Genomic DNA, 25,916 nt, shown 5'->3' with positions numbered 1-25,916 from the left:
TGTGCGGGGGAGGCAGGTAGTCATACACCCTCCATCCCTATATAGCCCCTGTACCTTGTGCCAGTGGCATTGTTATAGAAGAAGCAGACTCTGTGGGGGGCCATGCACCTACTTTTTCTGCCACTGTCTTGTTCAGTTTGCAGAACAAGGGTATAATAATGATGATGATACGAATACATAAATGGACACATAAATACAAACTTGTGTTTATGTTGGAGTTATGAAGTTGGTGTGACCATAGTAGATAGAGTCCAGGTACATCACCCTAAACTCACAATTTACATTTTAACCAAAAAGACATACACTAGAGTGATATAGCATATGGTGCCAAAACACGGCTGTTGATTAAATGCCTATCTAGACATTAAATAGGCTTTTTCATTTTTTTTATTTAACTAACAGCTATAGTATAACTCAATAGGATATCACTATATTATATATATATTTTGCTTTACTGGTGGGCTTAGGTGGAGCCCATGGGTTAAACACAATACAGTTCTCAATCCCACTACCCAAGGCTTAGCATACAACAATCATTTTTGAAGATTAAGTAGAAGCCAGATGCCCAGTCAGGTAATAAATTCATATAATTTTAAGCATAAAATAAGCATATATATATATATATATATATATATATATATATATATATATATATATATATATATATATATATATATATATATATATAGTCCCTCTGTGCACATGCTTACTTACATATGCTCAAAAATCTCTCCAACTGGTTATTTAAATAAGTCAGATGCCCATATGATATGTATTTGACTGGTGTGCAATATATATCAGATGTGATTAGATCCTCCTCCTAATGGCATAATTACCTATGATAACTCTAATCACCTCAATTAATTAGTACACAACATCTGGCTACAGGCTTTCCAAAAACTTGGAAACTACTTGCATAGATAAGACTTTGGCTTTGAGTTATGATTTATGAATGGTACATAATGTGTAGTACAAAAAGATGTGTGATTTCCTTATTCAAATGTCAACAGCTTTAATATAGTGGCTAAATAGGAAATAATTTCTTCCATTGCCTGTTTTGTTTATTGTTTGTTTCTCCTGTTTTACAGATCGGATCATTTCTCCTTTTTTTACAAGGAAATTAAAGGAAACCTATGGTTTACTTGGATCAACTACCTCTATGGAATGCAAAGTATCTGGATCACCGCCAATTCTTGTTTCTTGGTCTTTCAATGGCATTGAAATTGTCAGTGGTGGTAAATACCAGACTACCCTGACAGATAACACCTGCACTTTGACAATAAGCGAGCTAACAACAGCAGATTCTGGAAAATATTCTTGCAATGCAAACAACATTGCTGGGTCTGATGAATGCAGTGCAGTTTTGTCTGTGAAAGGTTTGTAAAAATGCATACAATACCCTTATTTAGCTCACATATCTCTTGTTTTGTATAGCTAATACATCAATAAATTGTATTGATTATAATCATTTATTTTCTAAATATTTAGAGCCTCCTTCCTTTTTGGAGAAACCAGAGCCTGTTGAAGTTCTTCCTGGAGCCACAGTAACATTTGCTGCTGTGATACGTGGAACTCCTCCATTTAAGGTTGCTTGGTATAAAGAAGGTGCTGAAATTACACAAGGGAGAGATTGCAACATCACATTGACAGACTCGTTGGCAGTTTTGGAACTCTATAGTGTCAGTACTTCCCAGAGTGGTAATTATTCTTGCCATATAAGTAATGATGCTGGCAAGGATTCATGTACAACACGACTCTTTGTGCAAGGTTGGTCTATAGTTTGTTTCTATAAACTATGCATGAAATTAAATGATCTACATTTAAATGTGTAATTCCATTAATTATGTTCTTTAGAACCTGCTACATTTGTAAAGAAACTGGATAATTACCAGACTGACGCAGGGAAGCCAATTGTGCTTGAATGCACATACACTGGAACCCCTCCAATCTCTGTCACCTGGCAGAAGAATAATGTAGACATCAATCAGTCTGAGCGATGCAACATTACAACCACTGAAAAGTCTTGTATTCTGGAGTTCTCAAGCAGCTCAAATGATGATGATGGGGAATACACTTGCTCTGTCAAAAATGCCATTGGTCATGATACCTGCCAAGCTGCTGTTTCAGTATTAGGTATGTACAACCATTCTTATCTTGAGTAGCTCATTTAACTTAATATGCCATGCTTCCTTTGCCAATAATTAGGTCTGTATTTTATTTTAGAACCCCCATATTTCATTGCACCCTTGAAACCTTTTGAGGTTACAGCTGGTGATTCTGCCTCACTGCAGTGTCAAATTCAAGGCACTCCAGAAATAAAAGTATCCTGGTACAAAGGTGACACAAAATTAAGGCCAACTGATACTCAAAAAATACTCTTTAAAAATAACATTGCCAGACTTGTTTTTGACCAAGTTGATGTCAACGATTCTGGTGAATATATATGCAAAGTTGAAAATCTTGTTGGTGAAGCTTCTTCTTCAACATCTCTTACTGTAAAAGGTAAAAATAAGTGTTTGTAATATGATTGTTTTACCTGTATAAGATAGGGATGCACCAAATCCACTATTTTGGTTTCTGCCAAACCCCCGAATCCTTCGTGAAAGATTCGGCCGGATTCGAACCCTAATTTGAATATGCAAATTGGGTGTGGGAAGGGGAAAACATTTTTTACTTCCTTGTTTTCTGACAAAAAGTCACACCATATGCAAATTCGGTTCGGCTGGGCAGAAGGATTCGGCCGAATCCGAATCCTGCTGAAAAAGGCAGAATCCTGGCCAAATCCCGAACCGAATCCTGGATTCGGTGCATCCCTAGTATAAGATAACATTTGTTATATGTGGAAATAACATGTTCAGATAAGTAATATCTGTGTGCAATTTAAAATCATATGCTTCTTATATGATGCTATCTTATGCTTCTTATATCATTCTTATGGCTACATGCAATCTTTGTCAACTTATTCAGTATATGGGAAACTTTCAACTATCTTTACAGCACCATGCTTGTCTTTTTACAGAACGTAAAGTTCCACCTTCATTTTCAAGAAAAGTGAAGGACATTCAGGAAACAGTTGGCTTACCGATCTTATTTGAATGTCAAATAGTTGGTTCAGAGCCAATTGAGGTTTCTTGGTATAAGGATGGTGCTCTTATAAGAGATGACTATAATACTCATACTTCTTGTGTAGATAATACAGCTACTCTTCAGATCTTACAAACTGACAGACACCATGCTGGCCAGTATTCTTGTACAGCTTCCAATTTTGTTGGAACTGCCACTTCTAATGCCAAACTCCTTCTTACAGGTTTGTCTGTTATCTATTTTTAAAATCGTGTAACATATATTGGGTAGTTTGCATTCAACCTAAACTACCTTTCTTATAATCTGTGTAAACTTTTAGAGGCCAAGAATCCTCCATTTTTTGATGTGAAACCATCACCAGTGGATGTTCCTGTAGGGGACCCTGTGAAGTTTGAGTGTCATGTTACTGGAACACAGCCCATAATGTTCACCTGGACAAAGGATAATAAAGAGATCAAAACTGAAGGAAACTACAAGATTACACAACTTGAAAACACAACACAACTGACAATTCTGAAGGCCGATAAAGGAGATTCTGGGCAGTACACCTGCTCAGCCACTAATGATGTTGGAAAAGATTCTTGCATAACTAAACTTAGTGTACAAGGTACTGCTAATACTAAGATCAGTAAAGATCATTATTTTAGTTTTTTTCTATACATACTGTATACATTTTTAGCAGAGGCTCTTCATAATCAAATAATTATTATAAATAAATTTTCTGTAATATTTGAAAATATTTTGGTTGCATAAGTATTCATATATAATTATTCATTCTATCACATATTCCTTTTATAATAATACCAGCCACAAGTAATGCAATAATATATGATACTTCTATGCACAGTGGAATTTACCACATGACCTGACTATTCTATACCTCTTTCCCTTGAACTCTGCAATAAACATATCACATATCAACCCCCAAGGTCTCCTACTATGCAAATCTCATTTAATACATAGTATCGTTTAAAAAAGACACACATCCATCAAGTTTAACCTTTTAAGTCTATATATAATCTGCCTAACTGCTAGATGATCCAGAGGAAGGCAAAACCATTGGAAGCCTCTCCAGTTTGCCTCAGAGGGGAAAAAATCCTTCCTGACTTGAAGATGGCAGTAGTGCCCGGAACAGCTTGTACTATGAGCTATCTTTCGTATCTATGTATTCCCTCCCTTGCTAAAAAGTCATCCAATGCCTTCTTAAAGCTATTGGGATACTTCAAAATGCTATGAGAATTTTTCTAGTGATGCTTTATTTCTAGCCGCATACCATGCAGACTATATTTGGTAAATATTCTTAAATTGTTGAACAATTTCTTTATTTCTACTAGAGGGCTCAAACATTTTTAAAGTAAAACTAACCCGTTTAGTGAATTCCCTATACATCATGCTTAACACAGTATTTGGCTGGATGAAGGTTCCCGACAAGAATCTTGGTGGTATCAAAATAGACCCCCAGCTTCAAAGGGGTGTTCAAAGTCATTAATGCATCAAATCAAATAGCTCAAGTTGAATTTTAAGTTTGCATTTTTATAATGACTATATATGATCTATATTGTCATGGTACATAGCAATGACAACGACTTAAACAAGGAAGATTGTTTGCTTCCACATTTATTGGGTAAAGTAATTTGTGTATATCCACAAATTCCACTTGTTGTATTTTCCCCCAAAAAACAACTGCTTATTTATATGCATATATGTCTTTTGCAGAACGAAAAGTTCCACCATCTTTTACAAAGAAGTTGTCTGAAACCATTGAAGAAACTGAAGGGAATTCCTTTAAGCTTGAAGGACGTGTAGCTGGGTCTCAGCCACTGACTGTTGCCTGGCTTCTGAACAATCACGAATTTCAACCTTCTCCAAATAATGAAGTCACATTCAAAAACAATGTTGTTCTTCTTCATGTTAAAAAGTCTACCCAGTCAAATGCTGGATTGTACACCTGCAAAGTGTCTAATGATGCAGGCAGTGTTTTGTGTACCTCTTCAGTACTTATCAAAGGTTAGTTAGTTGCACATAAAATAAGACATTTTATTAGCTTGGAGAACCTACAAAATTCTTTTCTCCAAACCATTACTGATATAGTTTTTGTCTTCCATAGGATTAGTCGAATAATATGTCCCTAATTGCACTTTCCGTTTTTACTTCATCTTTTATCAATAATATTTAACAGTTATTTTCCCTATTCTCTGAGGCCAATTCCTCAAAAGGTTTATTTAAGTACATGATTTATTAATGCAATTGTGTTATTTTTCATCTTTATAGAACCTAAAAAGCCCCCAGTGTTTGATAAACCACTAGCCCCAGTAACAGTATCTGAAGGGGAAGGCTTACAGCTTAGCTGTCATGTGGAGGGATCACAACCAATCAGGATTCAATGGCTAAAAGCGGGTCGAGAAATCAAATCTTCCAACACATGTAATGTGACTTTCATCAGAGGGACAGCAACATTAGAACTCAAAGCTGTTTCAAAGACAGATTCCGGAGACTATTTATGTAAAGCAACTAATTCTGCTGGAAATGAATCTTGTACAGCAAAAGTAACAATCAAAGGTATTTAAACATATCATGTGGGAACCCAATGTTTGTAACAATTCCTTTGTAACCATTTTTCTAGTAAAGAAATAACTAAGTTGTACTGTAGAGAGTAGTAACACTAGAAAATGCAGTTAAATCTCAGGATATGGCTTACTACACAAGATAATGTAAATGTAGTTGATTAACATACAGTTATATATAAATTGCGGTATATGAAGGATAGTAAGTAGTGGCCATTTAATGTAGGGAACACCAGCAGTCAATTAGAAGGTTCAATGAAAATCCATGTAGGTAGAAAATCTACTGCTTGATTTAATTTAAAACAATAACATTAACAAGGACTTAGAAATTTTATGTAAACTAAATTATACTAAATTATAACATTTTTTTCTGTTTTTTAGAAAAAGCAGCCCCTGCACCAGTGAAGAAGGCTCCAGTTGAGGGAAAGCTCTTCTTTGTTTCTGAACCTTCTAGTGTTAAAGTAGTAGAAAGTAAGCACCTTTCCTCATTCTAAAACATATTAACTTGCTCTTGAGTTGTTTTACATTAAAATGTCCTTATTTCAATTCAGAGGGTACAGCAACATTCATTGCCAAAGTTGGAGGTGATCCAATTCCCAATGTGAAATGGATGAAAGGAAAATGGAGGCAAATCAACCATGGTGGACGTATTGTTGTTCAACAGAAAGGAGATGAAGCTAAGCTGGAAATTAAAGATATAACTAAAACAGATTCAGGGCAGTATAGATGTGTAGCTGTTAACAAACATGGTGAAATTGAGTGCAACACCAACTTGGAAGTCGAAGAAAAGAAACAAGAAGCATTTGATGGTGATCTCAGAGCAAAACTAAAGAAGTAAGTAAGATAATTAATTGCTGCTACTGAGAAATTAGGTTTCTTGCATTAAAGCAAATTCTTTCAAGATTGTATTTAATAGCATAATGACATAATGTGGTTTCTATTTATGTGCCACACCTGAACAATTTCGAGATAATTTGTTTTGCAGATCCTGGCAGGCATCTGTGGGTTGCTGGGTTTAAACTTCTGACACTAAATTATCATTTTAGGACACCAAACAAAAAGAAGCAAGAAGAAGAAGAGAAGCCTATTGATATAATCGAACTTCTAAAAGATGTTGATCCAAAGGAATATGAGAAATATGCCCGCATGTATGGTATTACAGATTTCCGTGGCCTTCTACAAGCCTTTGAACTGCTTAAGGCCAGCAGAGAAGAGGAGAGCCATAGAATGGTATATATTATTCTGGAGTGAAACCATATTGATATTAATGGTTAATGTAACAATATAACCTAAATGTAAAGAACAAATCATGTTACTTTATACTTATCATGGCTTTGAGCCACAGAAGACAAACATAATCTAGACATTCAGTTCAGATGACACAAAATGTTAAACAATGGCATTCCTTTTACATAGCTCACCATCACTTACTTTCTTGAACAAATGCTGTGACTAGTAGTTCTATAGTGCGCCGTGTGAGCATCTGTACATACTGGAATGCAAGATTCTTCTCTACTGTTGAAGAGAAGAAGCTTTAGAGTCCTAAAACTGTATAAAATGATGATGCTTTTTTGGTCTGCATTCATGCATACATCACATTACTTGTATGATAAAAAAAAAATACATAGGGACACGTTCCCAAAAAGTACTGCAGACATGGATCATAGATGACCACTTTCTTCTGATCTCGGTGTGCAAAGAACTGAAACATGTTGCTGTAAATACAATACAGTATTTGGTTAAAGCTATCGCACAGCTTATTCTGTAAAGGAAGATGAATCTTTAAAAATATATGACTCAACCCTCAATTCCTTCCCAATTTCCATTCGAAGTTTCTACAGTGTAACCTGCAGTGAAACCTACCTCTTTTCTTTCACATGCACACAGGTACATATCACCCTGAAGCAGACAGAGGAAGCAGACTCTGTGACTGGTTGAGGGCCCATGGGTATAGGGGGCCCAGTCGCATGGTCTAATAAACAGTATATATAAGATTATGAAAAATATCATATTAATAATGATAAGGGTTGCCCTAAATGGTTTGAGGTGAGGCCCAATAACTTCTAGTTGAAGCACAGCAGTACTGAGGCATACTTTTGAGCTCCTTTCAGTGTAAACAGCAAGATCGGTTTTTTAAAGATGCATATTTTACTTTCTTTGCCTTATTTAATCTCCTTTTATGCTCCATTTGTATATAATCAAATATTTTCCATTATTATTAACCATTACGGTGTTTCAGGATCTTTACTTTCTAAACATAATAGCAAAAACCATAAGAATAAAAAACAAGCCAACATCACCATGTAATTAAATATTTCTTTTGAACTAACTTAGTATGAATGATAAAAACTCAGCTTTTTTTAATTTACTTGTTTTTAATAAATTCTTTCTTTTTAGGAAATTGAATCTGAGGAAAAATCACGTGCTGAAGAGCAAGAATTTAATGAACTTGTGTCATTCATTCAACAAAGATTAACACAATCTGATGTAAGAATCCATTTAATTTTGCCTATAGCTATTCTTATGTTAAATTATATAAGTAATTTATTTTTTAATGTTGTGGCTTATTTTTTAGCCTATAACCTTGATCAAAGACACTGAAGACCAAACTGTGGAGACAAAGAAAGTAGCTGTCTTTGAATGTGAAATCAAGATCAACTATCCTGAAATAAAGCTTTCCTGGTACAAGGGAACTGAAAAATTGGAATCTAATGAAAAATATGACATCAGTATACAGGGTGAACTCCATATTCTCAAAATAAAGAACTGTCAACCTCAAGATCAAGGCAACTATAGAGTTGTGTGTGGACCCCACATCTCTAGTGCCAAGTTAACAGTAATCGGTACATACTTAATTTCAGATTTCCATTTTTTTAACAAAATGTATTTAACCTTTTCTTTATGTTTAAAATCTACTCTTTATTTGTTTCCTTATAGAACCTGCAGTTATAAAGCATCTAAAGGACAATGCAGTCAAAGAAGGACACAGCAGTACCCTGGTCTGTGAGTTTTCTATTCCAAATGTAAAATCAAAGTGGTACAAAAATGGAAAATACATTGAACCAGTAGGACGATACACAACAGAAGTCAATGAAACAGTGCACAAGCTTATCATTCAGGATGTAAGGGCAGAGGATCAGGGTCGGTACACCTGCAAGTATGAAAACCTGGAAACAACTGCAGAGCTGATCATTGAAGGTTTGTGTACAGAATAATCTGTAATAGGACAGTATAAAATTGAAAATAAATGCAGAACCATGTCACAATCCAAAAGCCACTACTACTTGACAGGTTTAGATTTCTATATTGTTTTTTGGGGCAAGGTGATAATTTTCTACCCTCGGTAATACAACAAAGTGGATGAATACAACAAAGTAAGTTTGAATAATACTGAAGATGTCCAAAAACGCTCTGCCTGTTCAGTGCAGGATACTAGTGCAACTTTCCTCTTACAGGTCACCACTTTCCTGATATTTATGCTTTTAGTATACGAGAAATGAGGAGAGCACTCAATAAGCATAAATGCTGTGGTTACTTTATTCAATGCCGACCACCAGTACACATTTTATTATATGCTTATTGAGTGCTCTCCTCATTTCTCGTATACTAAAAGTAAGTTTGAATTTAGTTTTGTAAGTAAGATTGATATACTATAATTTAGAAATGGTACAACCTATTCTACTATTCATCTTTATCATCAGTACCAAGTCTGCTAAGCCTTGCCAGTGCCCCTTGTCACCAATCCTGAGAGCTCATATCCTTGGCCCAAACCCCAACCTGGTCTTTTTAAGCAACTATTATTCACAAAAGAAACCTCTAAGATTCTATGTATTTATATTTCACCAAAGTACCTAGTCACCCAGACAATAAATAGGTGATACTCATATACTTATGCCTTGAACAACAGGTCACATCATCAAAAGTTACCTAATGGAATCACAGGGTTGTTTCTTCAACCTAATCTTAGTGCTTCCATTACAATAAGATATTAGCAGGCTTACTCATATCATCCAATGAGCCATTATATGTCACCATTCACATTACACTAGATCAGTTAAACTACTTGTTGGTTACTGAAATATACAGGACAAGAGGAAATTAGATTAGGCATATGTCTGTCAAATATAAAATTCTGAGGCATACACTCCAGGTAATATGGGGGTCTGCACATTAACACATTATATGAGATTATAAAAAAAAAGTTTGCTGCCCTTTTAAAGCTTGAGTGGCAGTAATACTATTTACAGATGTCTGCACATTATTATGCATCCTGAAGTCAATGATTTCCTCATTCATTGTTCACCAAGTTAACCTGTGGGTGGTATCCTGTATTCTGCACTAATAAACTTTAGTCAAACCACTGCAAAGGCTATTGAATTACATTATACAATTTAAACCAATTGTATTCACCAGATAGTATAAACTGGTTAAATAATAAGTAGTGATGATACATAATAAGTATATGGCTCACCTCTATAAGACATCTCATATTTTAGAGCAGTGATCCTCAATCCCTTGGATGTTGATCTCTCTGGCCTCAATGCAGGTGCTTATTTTTGAATTTCTGACTTGGAGGCAAGTTTTTGTTGCATAAAACCACGTGTACTGCCAAACAGAGTCTCCAGTAGGCTGCCAGTCCACATAGGGGCTACCAAATAGCCAATCACAACCCTTATTTGACACCTCCAAGCACCTTTTTCATGCTTGTGTTAGTCTCCAACTAATGTGGCTCAGAGTAAAAAAAAAGTTGGGGACCCCTGTTTTAGAGGCTATTTCTCTGATTTTAACACATATTATTTCTTTTAATTAATAGCTGAACCTATTCAGTTCACAAAAACCATACATAACATTGTTGTGAGTGAGCACGAATCAGCAACCTTTGAATGCGAGGTATCATTTGATGATGCTATTGTCACATGGTACAAAGGTACAATGGAATTACAAGAAAGTGCCAAATATAGCTTCAGAAGTGAAGGGAGCTGCCATTACATGACAATTCACAATGTTACGGCAGAAGATGAAGGTACTGTATTATTTATAATTACTGTTATACAGAACATATGGCTCTTGATGTGTTTGAAGTTTTTTTAATAACGTTAGTATTGCTGTATTTCAGCAGTTTACTTTGTCTGGTGAAATGTCAGCTAATAGATTATACAGACTTAGAACAACATACAGTAGATGAAGGTGATACTGTATGTAGCTTGCCAACCTATTTTAAGCTCTTTATAGCTTGATGATCTCAAATGATAATGATTAATTTTAACTCTTATAAAGTCGTGTTAATGTATTTTTACTGTTAATCAACCTTCTGCATAGAAAACATGGCCATCATGTTGATGAGAAATTAGTATGGTTTTATTAGAGCATATACATTTTTTTGCAGGTGTATATTCAGTAATTGCAAGCCTTGAGCCACGAGGTGAAGCAACAAGCACAGCTGAACTATACTTAACAACTAACGGTATGGGAATATTTTTAATCTATATGATTGCATTAAAAATGTGGTCACGACTGTATAGTTAACAGCAATGCAAAAGCACCTGAGCAGAGTAGCCAACCAAAGGCCAAGGTGTCTCAATATGTGGCATTAATATACATCAAAGCACTAGCACAAAAATTCACCTCGCAATATGTAAAATCACGAGAAAAACAATGTAATGAAATTTGCTCATGTGTAGCCAAGTATAAAATTGTGCTATAAAAACAGATGTTATCTTCAAAAAAACTAGGTTTCAACCAACTCCATAAATATTTTATAAAGTTGTTGATTTTGTAGCCTTCTTTTGAATTAGTGGCATGCCAAGGAGATGGCAGCTGAATCCTGAAAGTATTGATTGCAATAAGTGCACAATGTGCAATAGGTTGCAGACATGGTCACATTTCCATCTTTCTGCATCTGAGTCATGACTTTAGAACACACATTTTAAACATTTTTACACCGTGCTGTTCATTGCATTATTTTTTTACAACTGCAGTTTTCACTGTCAGTAATTTAAAATGTATGATGTTTTTCATCTGCTTTCATTGCTAATGTTCTGTGTTCTTTGACAGAAATGAAACTGGAACTAAGACCACCAGGTAAAGAGAAAATCATCTGATTTTTAGGGGTTGTAGCAGCATCATGTATGTGTTTATATATAATTATGCTTAATTACTTAACTTAAAGCAGTGCATTGTGACTGCTTAACTTAAAGTGGATGGAAATGCATCCCATAATACAGAACTAGAAGTGGTTAATGGCCTCTTTTTTTAAAATAGGGGAGTATAAGCCAAGTGAAAATATATATGTGGTATACCTGTACATGTTTGGATTGATACATATTTGAAATATATGTATTTTTTGTTAGTAGGTGACTTTTTATCTGTTAAGTTAATCGGAAAAATAGTAAAAGTGCACCATATTCAAAAAGAAAGCAAAACACAAGAATGTCTGCTGGGGTAACATCATTTTCTTGTAGGAAGAAAATTATGTTTGGGCCAGCTACTGATTTTCATTTTAATATAAATAGCTATATATTGCTAGAAAGACATGCAAACAATATTAAAATTTTACCAGTTTTCCATTTATCACCACAGCCTTTCATAGAAAATCCCATATCTTGAATGCTGATATAATAAATACATTCTTCATTTATTTACATACATCAAGGGGCCGATTCATCAAGCTCGAGTGAAGGATTCGAAGTTAAAAAACTTCGAATTTCAAAGTGTTTTTTGGGCTACTTCGACCATCGAATGGGCTACTTCGACCTTCGACTATGACTACGACTACGAATCGAAGGATTCGAACTAAAAATCGTTCGACTATTCGACCATTCGATAGTCGAAAGTACTGACTCTTTAAAAAAAACTTCGACCCCCTACTTCGGCAGCTAAAAGCTACCGAAGTCAATGTTAGCCTATGGGGAAGGTCCCCATAGGCTTGCCTAAGTTTTTTTGATCGAAGGATATTCCTTCGATCGTTGGATTAAAATGCTTCGAATCGTTCGATTCGAAGGATTTAATCATTCGATCGAAGGAATAATCCTTCGATCGTTCGATCGCAGCATTTGCGCTAAATCCTTCGACTTCGATATTCGAAGTCGAAGGATTTTAGTTCCTAGTCGAATATCGAGGGTTAATTAACCCTCGATATTCGACCCTTGATGAATCGGCCCCATACTGTTGTGGGGATGTTAATTTGAAAAATATTTGTTTTTGTTCCTGATGCCATGCAAAGGTTCCATTTTTCAGAGGTAACAAACGAAACCAAGCCTTTCCTTTACAACACTACAAAATTTCAGGAAACAGTTGCTTATAAAATAAGAACTATATATAAGGACGCTTGACCCATAATATCTTTTGAAAGGATTATAAAAAGTTTTTTTTATTGAATTAATTCTTTCTAGATGTTCCTGATACTAAAATACCATATATTCCTGCTCCTCTGGAAGAAGAAGAAATAAAACAAGGTATGTATTTGACATCTAAATTTTCAGTAAATTTTCAGTTTAAAACAGATAATCTGGATTAAATAGTTATTTGTACATACACTGCAGTACATTTATCATTTTAAGTTAATTTAAGGAATATCCAATACAGTAATATAATACAGTGCAACTGTATCTATTGCTGTTAGACAGTATATTATAGAGACATACATAACTGTAAATAAAAATGAAAATTACACAACAAAGAATTCAATTAAATTGCAGTTGATTCAGAGAATACAAAGATGTATAAAATCCCTTCCATTTATTAGTAAAAGGTCTACTAAAGGTCTTACTAAAAATTATTTTGGTTTAAAGGGCTTCTTTTTACATACAGTAGATCATACATCTTATAGATGTAATCAACAAAAGTTTTTATTGATGACAGGTTTTCATAATTTAATTGAAAATACTTTCAAGCTGCAGCCAACATAATTGTGATAAAAGTGAATAGAAAATCTTAGAAGGCTATCAGAAACTGAGAAAAAATTAATCAGCCATGTTATAATGCTGATTGAGGCTACATGCATCCCCAGTGCATGCCGCAGTTTCTCCTGCTTCGTGGACACCACCAGCTCTTTCTCCAAATATCAATTAAATGTGTCTAGTCACTTTTTTTCTGTGTCTTGTGTTATAGTGAGCTGGGAGATCTTTAACAGAGGAGCATTTATGGTTGCCTGTGTTTTTTTGCACAATCAATCTTTAATCTTTAATGAGTTTGCCAGGCTTTTGTAATGTAGAAAAACGTAAGCAGCTTTTAGGCAAACATACGAAGATTGCTGAGCTTTTTTTGGCATGAAACCCTTCATGCTTAGTAAACTCATGTGGGTTTTCACTAAAGATTGCACATCCCGAAAAGCATGAGCAATCTTAAATGGGCCCCTTATTAACAGTTTATTTAATACCAATAATACCAATTCCAATTTAGTCTGATATAAAGGGAATCCAGGAGTAACAGAATTAAAATAAGGTAGTATATCTTCAACTGGTGGTATGTTGTCCTACTCAGATATAATTCAGTTCTCGCTGAAACTTACCATTTGAACCAACTGCAGTATTATTTAAGTGTAATGTCAAATCACTGCTATAAGTTCTTAAAAATAAACCTATAACGTAATAGTGCTTATGCATAGCAAACACCATGCACATGGCTCTTTGTTGAGGCGTAAATCACACAGTCATCTTTTGTTCTCTGTGTCCTATATTGTTATGTCAGTACATATAAATGTATTCAATGACTTGTTCTAGACCTGTGTATACAGTCTTGTATATTTTTTTGTAAAGTTCTCTCATCTCTCTCTCTTCTGGGATACTTGTATGATCAATGCAAGTTAGCAATACATGGAAATACCATTATACTCTTTGCAATATTTAACAAAAAAATCATTAAAAAAAATTATATGTTAAAGTTTCTGCACCTGGCAAGCAACAAAAAATCCCAACCGCACTAGCTTCGCCATCAGCTGCTGCTTAGCCAATCAGTTTTTGAAAAAAGCTTTATAAGAATGATTCTTTAGCAACATCTAGTCAAGAAAGAAAAGACGTGCTATGTCTTTGTTATACTTAATAATAACTGCAGTGTGAGAAGCTAAAAATAACTTGACCATTGCCCAAAATCTGTAAAGCTCAGATATTATTGCTGCTCAGTTTCATGAAGCCCAATGCCAATTATAGCTCAGGATGCTATTGTTGCCATGGTGTTTCTATCTACATTATTTGGTAGTCACTGTGTTGTTTTGATCCCCAGTATGACAAATTGCAGCAATATAGGAACTAATCATTTGCAAGGACTTGACCCATGTGAAGCAACAAACTAATCTTAAATAAGACATTAGTCTAGCCAAAATATGAGAATCAGAGTACATTACTTTATAACAAAAAATTATTTTGGTTATGGAAAAATAAGTCTGTACAAAATGTTAATGCTTGATAGCACTGACAGCATTATATTATCTTTCTTCTCATAAAGTGAGTAACTCTTTCTTATTGTGTAAAAAGCAAAATCAGAGACTAGCAACACAACTGTTTAGTTTTAAGAATGCAACTAAATCTTTTTGCTGCAGTGGAATTGCTATAGTGTCATCTTTGCAGTCCTGTCATTTGTATTGTTGTATGTTACTTTGCATTTATAAATTCATAATCTACAGAAGAAGCAGTTTTGTTTGTCACACTTTTGTTTTTAATTCTTTTTTCAACAACATCTCTATAAAAAAAACTGCCACATTTTGACGTTCTTTAAGTATTGTAAAATAGGGCTGTCCAGTGGAAGAATCACAAGCTATATATCACCTGCCAAAAAACCTCATTTGGTTTGTAATTAGCCAATTACACAGAAAAAAAATCAGGAATCTAATACTAGTATTAAATACATTTTACTTTTATAGTTAAACATCTTTTCCTTTCACCACATTTTTTTTCCTATCTATAAGACATACTTTTCACTGAAAATAGTTTATATTTTTTATTAGTTCCCTCAACTATTATGTGTTTTCTCTTTGTAGTTAGAATGTGAAATACTTTTAAATATCTGAATATATGCACATATTTATATATATATGAAGTATATGCACACATCATATATTCACAATTTTATATTGTTAGGTTGATTACCTGAGACCTATAATTATGTGTCCCTTAAACTCTTTAATATTTGTTCTGTTGGCAATGCTTGCTGTTCTGCTTTTTGTTTAGTATTAGTATGTTTTTTTGCATCACACGTAGTTTGTCTGTTTCTCTTATGGTATATTCTTGGTATACATATATATATGTATTTATATATGAATTTGTTTCTGTATCTTTCTTTGTTGAAGACATTTTCTAAGAAAAAAAATACTTCTCTTTTTCTTCTTGTGAGTTGCGTTCTCTTCAATAGCAGTTTGTTAACATAAATAAATGTGTTTAAAGTCCCTGCTGAACGTAGGAGAGCTGAGGATGCTTATGCGAAACCTGTGTATGGGGAAGAACAAATTTACAATCAACAGGAGATATCTTATGAGAAAAAACAACAGTTCTATAAAGAACAAGTTTACGGAGAAAAAGAAAAACTTTTTCGAGAAGGTATACAGAGTCTTTTGTCTATTACAGAATGGTTTACTGCTCAAAGTGAAGTCTTCTTGGGGGGTTTAATGTGGTAATTGTTATTATAATTGTGATCTCCCTTTTGTAATCTTCTCCTCTGCTTTAAAATGTTAGTCTCTGTATTTCAACTGTGTATTATCTTATTCATTCAGTAAATGAGGGTAATGCAAAAGCCACACAGATAAATTCACATTTGGATAAGGCTATTTTTTTAAAAAATGCAATAGGTCCAGAGGCTGTTTTCCAAGTAGATAATGCCCTCTTCTGAGATGGGGTCTGTAAAAATAAATCATTATGTCACACATTTATCTTTTTAACAATTAACTCTTGAACCTTATAGTTACATACTGTCACAGAATACTTGGCCACAAAAGATGTGCCAAAGCTTTTTAAACACACATTCTTTAATAAAGTCTTACATTTATGTAGGTCTTACTCTTTGATTTTTTACGTGTATATGTTACATTTTTATGAAAATTTAATTTTGTGTTTTTGTATTTTAAGTCCATTTCACTTGGAATTATTCATCACAATATCCATGAATAATATGCGATATGCACAAGAAACACATTCTTTAATTCAATAATTGACACTCTAGTGTTTCTTTGTTTTGGCAGGCTTTATGTGATCAACGTCTGTACAATATCTGTTTCTTACTTTGACTGACAGTTGTCAGTTATATCTTATTACATTATTTATCACAACTAGTTTACATTATATTTTATTTCTTAAGTTATTGAAGAGGAAATTCCACAAAGAAGAATCCCAGAGAGCGAACATAATCAGGCACCAGGTAAACTGAGTATTAACACAATAATTGGCAATAATTTGATTTATATTCATCTTTAGGGATGGGCGAATTAGACCTATTTCGCCAAAAATTCGCCACTGGTAAAATGTCGCAGACGCCCATTAAAGTCTATGGGCGTCAAAAATTTTTTCTCGTGCAGCGAAATTGTTTTGACGCACGTCTTTTTTTTTTTGATGCACGCCGCCATACAAGTCTATGGGCGTCATTTTTTCTGCAAAACAAGGCGAAAAAATTCGCCCATCCCTATTCATCTTCTCTTTTACTAAACTGATTATAGCATTAGGGGGGAGCCTATAAGGCTTTGAAAAAAACAAATCATAAAAATGTAGTTTCAAAGCAAAATCCAATAGAAAACCTGTAGAAGAGCAATTTGAAAAAATTGTTATAGCAAAAGAAGAGGAAGTGGGCATTAGAAGGAAAGGTATTTCCATTACTTGATGGCTGAAATGTGCGGCAACATTATTTAGCTAACCATTAGCTAATGTTATTAATTAACCAATTAATTAAGCTTCACATACCAGTCAATAAGACAGCATTTGATGGCTCATTGATTTCTAATTTGATGGGCAAATAACTTATTTTAAGCTTATTTTAACATACCTTCATGCTGACGGTCCCCAGCAGAAATCTCTCATGCAAATTACATTTTGCTTTCTTTTTTCAACTTTTTATGATTAGCAATTAAAAATATGCATTTACATTTTTTAAGCTCATGAAAAACCATCCCCAGTCCCTGTTCATGAGGACGTTGAAGTGAGGCAAGGTAAGCAAAATAATTATAATCATAAATGGATATTACTGGCCCTATTTATCAAAATCAAAATGTTTCTGAATATTTTAATAACAAAGGTGCGACCAAACTAGAATCCATGATTTAACCTTCTTTATTATTAAAAAAAAAGCACAATTTAATCGGATCAGGGACAAACACAAAAAATCGAATCTCTCGATTTTTTCAGGCTTTTTCCCGAAAAGCCAGAATTTTTCAGATTTTTGCCCAAAAAGTCCTAAATAGTTGGATTTTCGGGGTAATTCCAGCGCAGGCCACAGAAACGTCCAAATAGGATAGGGACCTTTGCCATTAACTTATATACAACCTTATATACAACCTCGGTAGGTCTGAGATGCCGGATTTAACTGATTCAGACTTTTTCCATCCTCAGTGTATAATAAATCTCGGAAAATGTTAGTTTTTTCAGATTTTATAGGAAAAAAACTAAAACTTTTTGGCATTCGGACTTCAATAAATAACCCCCTACATGAAACAATATAATTTTGCAAAGAAACAAAATTATTTATGTAGGGTTGCAAGTTTCACATACATGTTGACATATAAGGAAATTTTAAACATAAGGAATTCATTTTGAACTGCATGAATTACAGCAGTGGCCTGCTTCAAAGGAATAGATATTTTCTTTCTGTAAAAGGGAACATTCCATCTGTAAACGGTATGATTGACGCACTGGGTACTGTCATCATTGCTTAAATATACACATGCTCGATAAAATTAAGAACAATACCCAAAAAACTTCATAAACTAACCTAAATTATATTTTACACTTTCAATAAAAGTAGATTGTAGTCACCAACATATTACCAGAAAAAGCAGAACTATATTGGTATAACTAAATTTCTTTTAAAAGTAATCACACTCGCAACCAGTAGTACATTGGTTGCTTTAAAATTATAATGTCAAAGTGCAACTTCGGCTTTTTTTTAAGCCCTGGCAGTAATATCCAACAGGAGCTGAGGAAGGGACTGCTGCTTTCCTACTGACACATGCAAATACAGGTTTTTGCAATGTGCATGTGGCAATCCAGCAGTGACACAGGGGCAGGTGGGCATGGTTATAGTAATCTGTACACGTACAGCATGTTTAATTGAAGCATATTATAAGTAATATGAGTGCTTCAGAAAGTTACAGTGTACAGATCATTTTAGAAAGACAAAATCCAACAAAGCACCACAGAAGAAAGTAACTGCTAAAGAGAGTTCTTATGTTGCACAATCTTTAACAAATTGAGTGTAAAATGAATGGTGTTGTGCTGGAATAAAGTTTGAACAAGGGAATCACATCTTGTTGTTATTAAATATTGGTTACTTCAATTAATAATTAAATTCATATTGTGAAAGACAGAAATAAGTGTCATTATTGAGTATTGTGAAAACCAAAAATAGTTAATTCATAGTTAAAGTACTGATAATGTGTAAAGTGCCAATTGACTGGTACGCAGTTCACATTCCACTAATAAATAAATAAATAAATAACCCAATTAAAACATAACATAATGGCACCTTTAAAAATAGAAAAAAATGAGGGAAAAATTCACAAGTTAAAAACACTTAAAATTGATAGATGTATGCTGATCTATTATATAGATTATTGGGATTACAGCATCTATAATAGATTGATATACTGGTCCCACCCAGATCTTGCATCAACCTAAATGCCCTCTAGTTAGAGAGTATATGCAGCACAATGAATAAAGTAATTAATGGTGTGTATAGGAACGGCATGTGGACCATTCAAAAAGTAAAATTTTCTTAAAAATACATCACTACAGGCAAAAAAATACAATACGGTGTGCAAACAAGGGTTAACTGCCACTTTGTCCTCTCAGAGGCACCTAAATAGATTTGGCCTATTCCCTATCACTAGTTATATTGCAACACCTGGTATTGGAAAGGAGCAATTGCCCATGTGAGGAGTCTGTATAATTGTGATGAGGATATGGGAAATCCGTCCATCGTGTACCTGAATTAAGAAAAAGAAAGGATTTTCCACCATTCCGCCTCCCCTTAAGTGCTGTCCCCCCACCGCAACAATCTGCTGAAGGAGCTATATGCCTGACGCGTGTTTCGCCCGTAAAGGCTTTCTCACTTTTAGCTTCTTCAGCAGATTTCATTCTTTTTAGCAGTTCCTTTATTATGTGGTGCTTTGTTGGTTTTTTTCATTTATAGAGTTGTCAGCACATCTATTTTGCTATTTTGGAATCTGAACTAGTGGTTGCATATGCTTAGAAGGTGCGGAAACCAAACATTTTTACATTTAAGAAAGACACCAGAGATACTTTTAGTAATGTACATCAGGGTTCAAGAACCGTACAGTAGAACCCCCATTTTACGTTTTACAAGGGACCAGAATAAAATCACATATAATCAGGGAAAATGTAAAATCAGGGAAATGTTTTATGTATAATACAGTATATAGGTGGAACCACAAAAAAAATAATGTAAAGTGAGAGAAAACTTAAAATCAGGGGATGTAAAATTTAAGTTTCATTGCTTTGTGCTTTGTCTGTTTGTTATCATATCTTCCTATTTGTCCTTAAATACAAATACTTTGGAATCCTGCTAAATGTTGTCCTTTTACTGTCATGTTTTATAAGTGTTTTTTATGTATTCATATCATTTAAAATAAATAATGTTGTTTTAAAGTGCCAGAAGTTACTAAAAAAGCAATGCCTGAGGAAAAAGTACCTGTAGCTGTTCCTAAAAAGGAAGAGGCACCACCAACTAAAGGTATCTTACTTTGTAATATCTTCTCTGCAAGCTTCTTTATATTTATAATAGATAAAGATTTTGCCATGGCTATATGCATGTACATGTTTGTCTTTATATGTTATTGACATGTAGTCTTGTATAAAAATTCTTTGGGTCTATGTGAAAATACTAAACAAGGGACCATTATGCTCTAATCCACCTTACTTAACTTTCTTCTTGCACTTTTGTTTTGTTTCAATTGTTCCATAACTCAGTAATTGTTTCGTGTTTACTCTTCTAGTTATGTCCCTTGCTGGAAAAAGTCATTAATAATGATGCTTTTTGTTCATGTTTTATTCTTTCATTTTTACTTGTGCTTATGCATTTAATTTGGCAGATTGTTTTAAATTACGTTAATGCATTGAAATCCATAACATGGTTGAGTGTTTAAATGCATGAAGGTCTTTGGTAATTCATAAACATTAATATGAAAATGAATTCATAAAATTATTATGAAAATCTTCATAGTCATATTAATATGAATAATATTTTCTGTAGTCTCTGAGGTATCCAAGAAGGTTACTACAGCAGAGAAAATCCCTGTAGCTGTTCCCAAAAAAGAAGAGGCTCCACCAGCCAGAGGTATAAAACAGCACAGTATTAAACATTCTGTAATGTCCTATTTTATTTTAGCTGAGAATGTATACTTTCTTTGGAAAAAATATCTTCAACCTTCCCGAGTCCTATATGTAGACTCTAATATAATTTAAATGAATATCTTTAGTGTCTGAAGCTCCAAAGAAAGGCATAGAAGAGAAAGTTCCATTGGCTCCTAAAAAGAAGGCGATACCTTCACCTGAAGTTTATTTATTTTTTCTTCTTTTTCTTTATATTTGTGTACATTTTTGGCACCAGACAGTTTTCTGGTTGGTTTAAGTATGTTTTAAGCTGTTAAGTTTGTGAAGTGAATGTGTGTTGTTTAATGTCCACTTATGGCGTTTATAGCATATTAACCTTTCATGTAAGTCAGGCTATTATTATACTACTACTGCAAGAAATACAGTACACAGTACTGTATATCCAAATAGGGTTATTCCCCAAAACAGCAACAACATTCATTTAACTGATACTCTTTTAAATTACTATTTAAATTTATTGTATTGCTTCTGAAAAAACTATTGACCAAAAAAAAATTATATGGGTCTTAATATGACATATGTCATTGTCTGTATTTCTAATGAATTGTCTATTTTCTTTATTTTTTTGTTTTGCTGATATGGTTAGCCATGAATGAGAATAGTTCAGCTGCCATCTTTGTACAGTTCATAATAACAGCTTCTTCTATAAAGTTTAAAGTACTTCTATAAAGTGTTTAGACAAACTCTTCCATTTTCCTACATTACAAAAATAAAAAAAATAAATAAATAATCTGAGCCATTGCTTACACCCCAAACAGCAAAGTATAGTTTGATAGGGGGTGGCAGGAGCAAAGGCACATATCTTTGAATTTTTTTATGGAAACAATGGGGCCTATAAACAAAAACTGTAAACATTTTCCCAACTGCAATACGCAACAGCCATGTTTGGTTACGATAGTATGCACAGTCTATGTCTTGTTTTATTTTGCTTTGTCTTGTCTTAGTAAGTGTGCTTTCAAGCACCATTCCTCTATTAACATTATAGTTTTAAATATCATAATTTTGCATGGTTTTCTGACCATAATATTGATAAAATACAAAATACTGAATATGAATATTTTTTAAAGTGCCTGTGGTACCCAAGAAATTAGAAGAATCAACTGTAGTATCTAGAGCGCAAGAACCTGAGATTTCTAAAGGTATAGTAGCATATATGTCATATTTTCTTAATGTATTTCGTTAACTCGATGTAAAGCAACAAAGGCTTTTGGCTGTCTTGGTTAATATTCTATCTATATATAACTGTATTTTAAATATACAGTTCTTATAGAAAAGAAAACTAGATACAAACAAAATTTAAAATTTTAACATAACATATTTTTAAGTACCAGAGACACAAACGCAACCTGTTGCAGAGGAGAAAGTACTAGTTACTCCCCCCGCTAAAGGTATATAAGTTACCTTGCATCCCTTAACTAGCATTGAAGGCAATTAATATTGCTAAGTCTGTAATTCTGTGTTAAATGTGATTTGTTTTATATGTTTATAAATGTGGTTTTATATTATGCTGCATCATGGATACTTTGTAGCATGTTAGCACTGCTTTGTTTAAATCTTCTTCTTGCATTTTAATTTTTATCATATGCAATTATATTTGTTAATGTCTAATTATGTAGCCAATCCTATTTTTTTTGCTAAATGTTAATATCTTGTACTGTGTCTTGGTATAATATTAAGTAAACTTAAATGTATAAATGTATTTAAAGTTCCGGAAATTTCCAAGAGACCCACTCCAGAAGAGAAACTGCCTACTGTAGCACCTCGAAGGGAGGAGCCACCCACTACAGGTAACCGATTTAGACATAATGACCTTACTCATCAATCAAAACAACATCATTTTGAAAATTTAACCATTTCTACTGGTCTGTCATATAAACTGAGAAAAATATATGCAATATATTTCAAGTAGCGGGCATACCAAAGAGAGCTGTTCCAGAAGAAGAAATCTCAGTGGTTTTTCCCACAATAGAGGATACTCGACTAGCTAAAGGTATAGAATGTCACTGCAGGGATACTCTTGTGCTTTTAACAGAATGGGCAACAACTAGGATCAGTCTACATTCTTTGCATGGCATTACCATCTAGCAGTCAAGTTTAAATTTCATACTAACACATTTGGTTCTTGTGGCATATGACAGGTGTCTAAATGTACTAAATGTGTTTTTCTTAAAGAAATATTTTTTGTGTTGTGTCTGAAAGTAATGAGTGTCAGTGGAATGAAAGGGTATGACATTCTATTTTTACTTTATTCTTTAATGGCACATATCTAAAATGACATAATATTCTTTAAGTGCCTACAAAACAAGTGTCAGAGGAAAGAGTTCCCATTTTTGTACCTAAAAAAGAGGAAACTGAACCAGCCAAAGGTAGATAAGTTAACAACCCTTGTGTTATTGATACAGCGTATGCTTCTTTATGAAATTTTTCAAGAAACAATGTTTGGAATGTTTTGGCTTTATGGCTTTATGGCCAAAACATGCCAAATCACTGCTTCTTTAAAGTAGGCATTCATTTATTTTGATAGTTGCCTAAAATTACCCGGTTGATACAAACAAATTAGCTGTTTTCCTTAGGTTGAAAAACTGACAGTTTTTCAATTTTTCAAAGGGGAAAGTACCACAGATGTATCAGTAACGTCTTGCAATAAGTGCTTGGCATATAAATTCAAGCAGTTGTTCTTTCAGAAACAGGGCTCTTAATTAAAAGCATCCCATCTGTTTTCTAGACTTAAAATGCCCAAAGAATAGACTACTATCATAGCTAAGATGGCTGTCATTGTGCTTTAAAATTAACTTTCTATGTGTTTGCAATAGTGTCATGTCTACCTTTTCTTTGTCCGTGTCTTTAATGCATTTTGTGGTATTTTTTTTGTTTGCTTGTATCACGTTCTACTTGTCTCTTAGGAAGTGTAACATAGCTCTTATTGCATACCATTGATATTTTTAAGTGTCTGAGATGCCTAAGAAAGAAATTGTTGCTGAAGATAAGGTACATATACCTTTATCTACAAAAGAAGATGTTGTCCGACTAAAAAGTATATATTGCATTTCTGAAAAGACATGCTGTTCTTCCTTCAAGTTTTTTTGTGCTGACACATGTTAAGATTTATTTCATGGTGTCTTATATTTATGTCATTTTTTAATCTTCTAAAATACACCATGTATTAATGTGTCTTAGTTCCAGAGGACACAAGAAACCCTAAAACAGCTGGGAAGCTACCCATTGCAGTCCCTCTTAAACCAGAAGAAGCTCCACCTACAAGAGGTATTAGCTCAGGCTGTATGTGTATGTGTTTATTGTGTCTATTTTGATGTTTTTGTGAGTTTGAGTATTCAATGTTTTTCTGTTTTTGGCCCAAACACATTAAGCCTAGATAAATATGTCTGATATCAGACCATCTAAAAAAAAGTCGAAATGGCTCACGCAAGCAGAGTATTTAGTGATAACAGTGGAAAATGTGTGCCAGATCTAGTCACCTAGAGCAATCTATCAGCAGGTAGCATTTTCTTCATTAGGCGTTATTCCATTGGTTGTTATGGGTTAATTAGCCTGGGGTATTATTAAAAAGTAACTAAAAAGTGTGTTCTTTTCTTTCTGCACTTTCTGCACTGGTACAATTAATGAAGAGGTTAAGCAGTGCTCTAACTTGTTCAACCAACTTTTTACTTAATGGAAAATTACCCCATATGCTTATTTTTTGTATCTATGTGTTCAATTATGTCAGTCATAATACTCCTGGAAAATATTCACACATATTCCCATCATATCTTTAAAGTTCCAGAGACAAAAAAGAAACCCATTCCTGAAGAAAAACTACCAGCCTCTAAAGGTATCATTGTTTTGGGCAATTGGTGTTGCTTGTTCTGTGTTCTAATATTGGTCTCTGTGTTTCTGTGTGTTTTTGGACAGCTCTTTTTGAATTTCCATTGTAAATATCTATTCAAAGCATTTCAACTGCAAAAGTTAGCTTTGAAACACAAATGAACCTATTCAATAATATTCAATAATTCAAAACGTGCTGACAACCTGCAATCTTTGAAATGTGCTGTTCCACACCAAATTTGGTGAATCACACTAATGACCAGAACTTTGATCACAAACAAAAATATAGTTCGCTTGTAATTAATGTTCACTCACTTGTATTAAACAATTTCAGGCTGTGTAGAGGTATATTAATCAGAATAGGGATACTAAAAACAAGAAAAAGCATAAAACTCCACACTACCTTACTAAAATTAATTGAGATCTAATTATATAAGTGCTTAGTGCTATTATAATCATAAGCTTAGTTCTCAATCAGTTTAGCACCAACATACAATTAATGGTATTTCAATCGATTGTGTTATATACAAATAATTAATATGATTAAAGTGCTTAAGTGCTATAAATTAGGTGCTGTGACTTTCAATAAAATTTATCTACACACAATTGATGAATAATCTAAAAGTTCATGTTCAACAGTATATGAATTACATAAGGTGCTAGTGCTGTAGTTATAATTTTAAAGTGAGTTCATGGTATCAAACAATTAAAATAGCATAGAGGTGGAGTTGTCCCGAAGAAACACGTGTGGTGTCCCAGGGCTTAGAACAACGCAGCTAGTTTCTTCGGGACAACTCCACCTCTATGCTATTTTTTAATTTCTAACTTTTATTCATGAATTGCTGATGCTTTATTTTTAATTGTTTGATACCATGAACTCACTTTAAAATTATAATTACAGCAC

General features: G+C 33.8%; 1 protein-coding gene across 13 annotated transcripts in view; it reads left to right on the top strand.

Moving 5' to 3' along the window:
* LOC108702272 (titin) overlaps positions 1–25,916 on the top strand; it is a 197,731-nt gene that overhangs the window by 61,125 nt on the left and 110,690 nt on the right. For 4 of the 13 annotated variants that reach the window (XM_041578271.1, XM_041578270.1, XM_041578263.1 and 1 more), the window contains 25 exons: positions 1,089–1,376; positions 1,489–1,767; positions 1,855–2,133; positions 2,224–2,502; positions 3,020–3,307; positions 3,404–3,691; positions 4,801–5,091; positions 5,356–5,643; positions 6,030–6,119; positions 6,200–6,482; positions 6,695–6,878; positions 8,046–8,135; positions 8,224–8,491; positions 8,586–8,846; positions 10,462–10,671; positions 11,035–11,112; positions 11,703–11,729; positions 13,040–13,102; positions 16,025–16,177; positions 16,932–16,991; positions 17,719–17,772; positions 20,448–20,531; positions 21,051–21,134; positions 22,258–22,329; positions 22,897–22,977. In XM_041578271.1, coding sequence (XP_041434205.1) covers positions 1,089–1,376; positions 1,489–1,767; positions 1,855–2,133; positions 2,224–2,502; positions 3,020–3,307; positions 3,404–3,691; positions 4,801–5,091; positions 5,356–5,643; positions 6,030–6,119; positions 6,200–6,482; positions 6,695–6,878; positions 8,046–8,135; positions 8,224–8,491; positions 8,586–8,846; positions 10,462–10,671; positions 11,035–11,112; positions 11,703–11,729; positions 13,040–13,102; positions 16,025–16,177; positions 16,932–16,991; positions 17,719–17,772; positions 20,448–20,531; positions 21,051–21,134; positions 22,258–22,329; positions 22,897–22,977 — 4,422 coding nt within the window. The remainder of the gene's footprint in view (positions 1–1,088; positions 1,377–1,488; positions 1,768–1,854; positions 2,134–2,223; positions 2,503–3,019; positions 3,308–3,403; positions 3,692–4,800; positions 5,092–5,355; positions 5,644–6,029; positions 6,120–6,199; positions 6,483–6,694; positions 6,879–8,045; positions 8,136–8,223; positions 8,492–8,585; positions 8,847–10,461; positions 10,672–11,034; positions 11,113–11,702; positions 11,730–13,039; positions 13,103–16,024; positions 16,178–16,931; positions 16,992–17,718; positions 17,773–20,447; positions 20,532–21,050; positions 21,135–22,257; positions 22,330–22,896; positions 22,978–25,916) is intronic. The other 9 variants (XM_041578266.1, XM_041578267.1, XM_041578264.1 and 6 more) reach the window with 9 other exon arrangements.

The sequence above is a fragment of the Xenopus laevis genome, chromosome 9_10S (genome assembly GCF_017654675.1).
Source record: "Xenopus laevis strain J_2021 chromosome 9_10S, Xenopus_laevis_v10.1, whole genome shotgun sequence".
In the NCBI taxonomy this organism is placed as follows: Eukaryota; Metazoa; Chordata; class Amphibia; order Anura; family Pipidae; genus Xenopus; species Xenopus laevis.
This window is presented reverse-complemented; position numbering and strand designations above follow the sequence as displayed.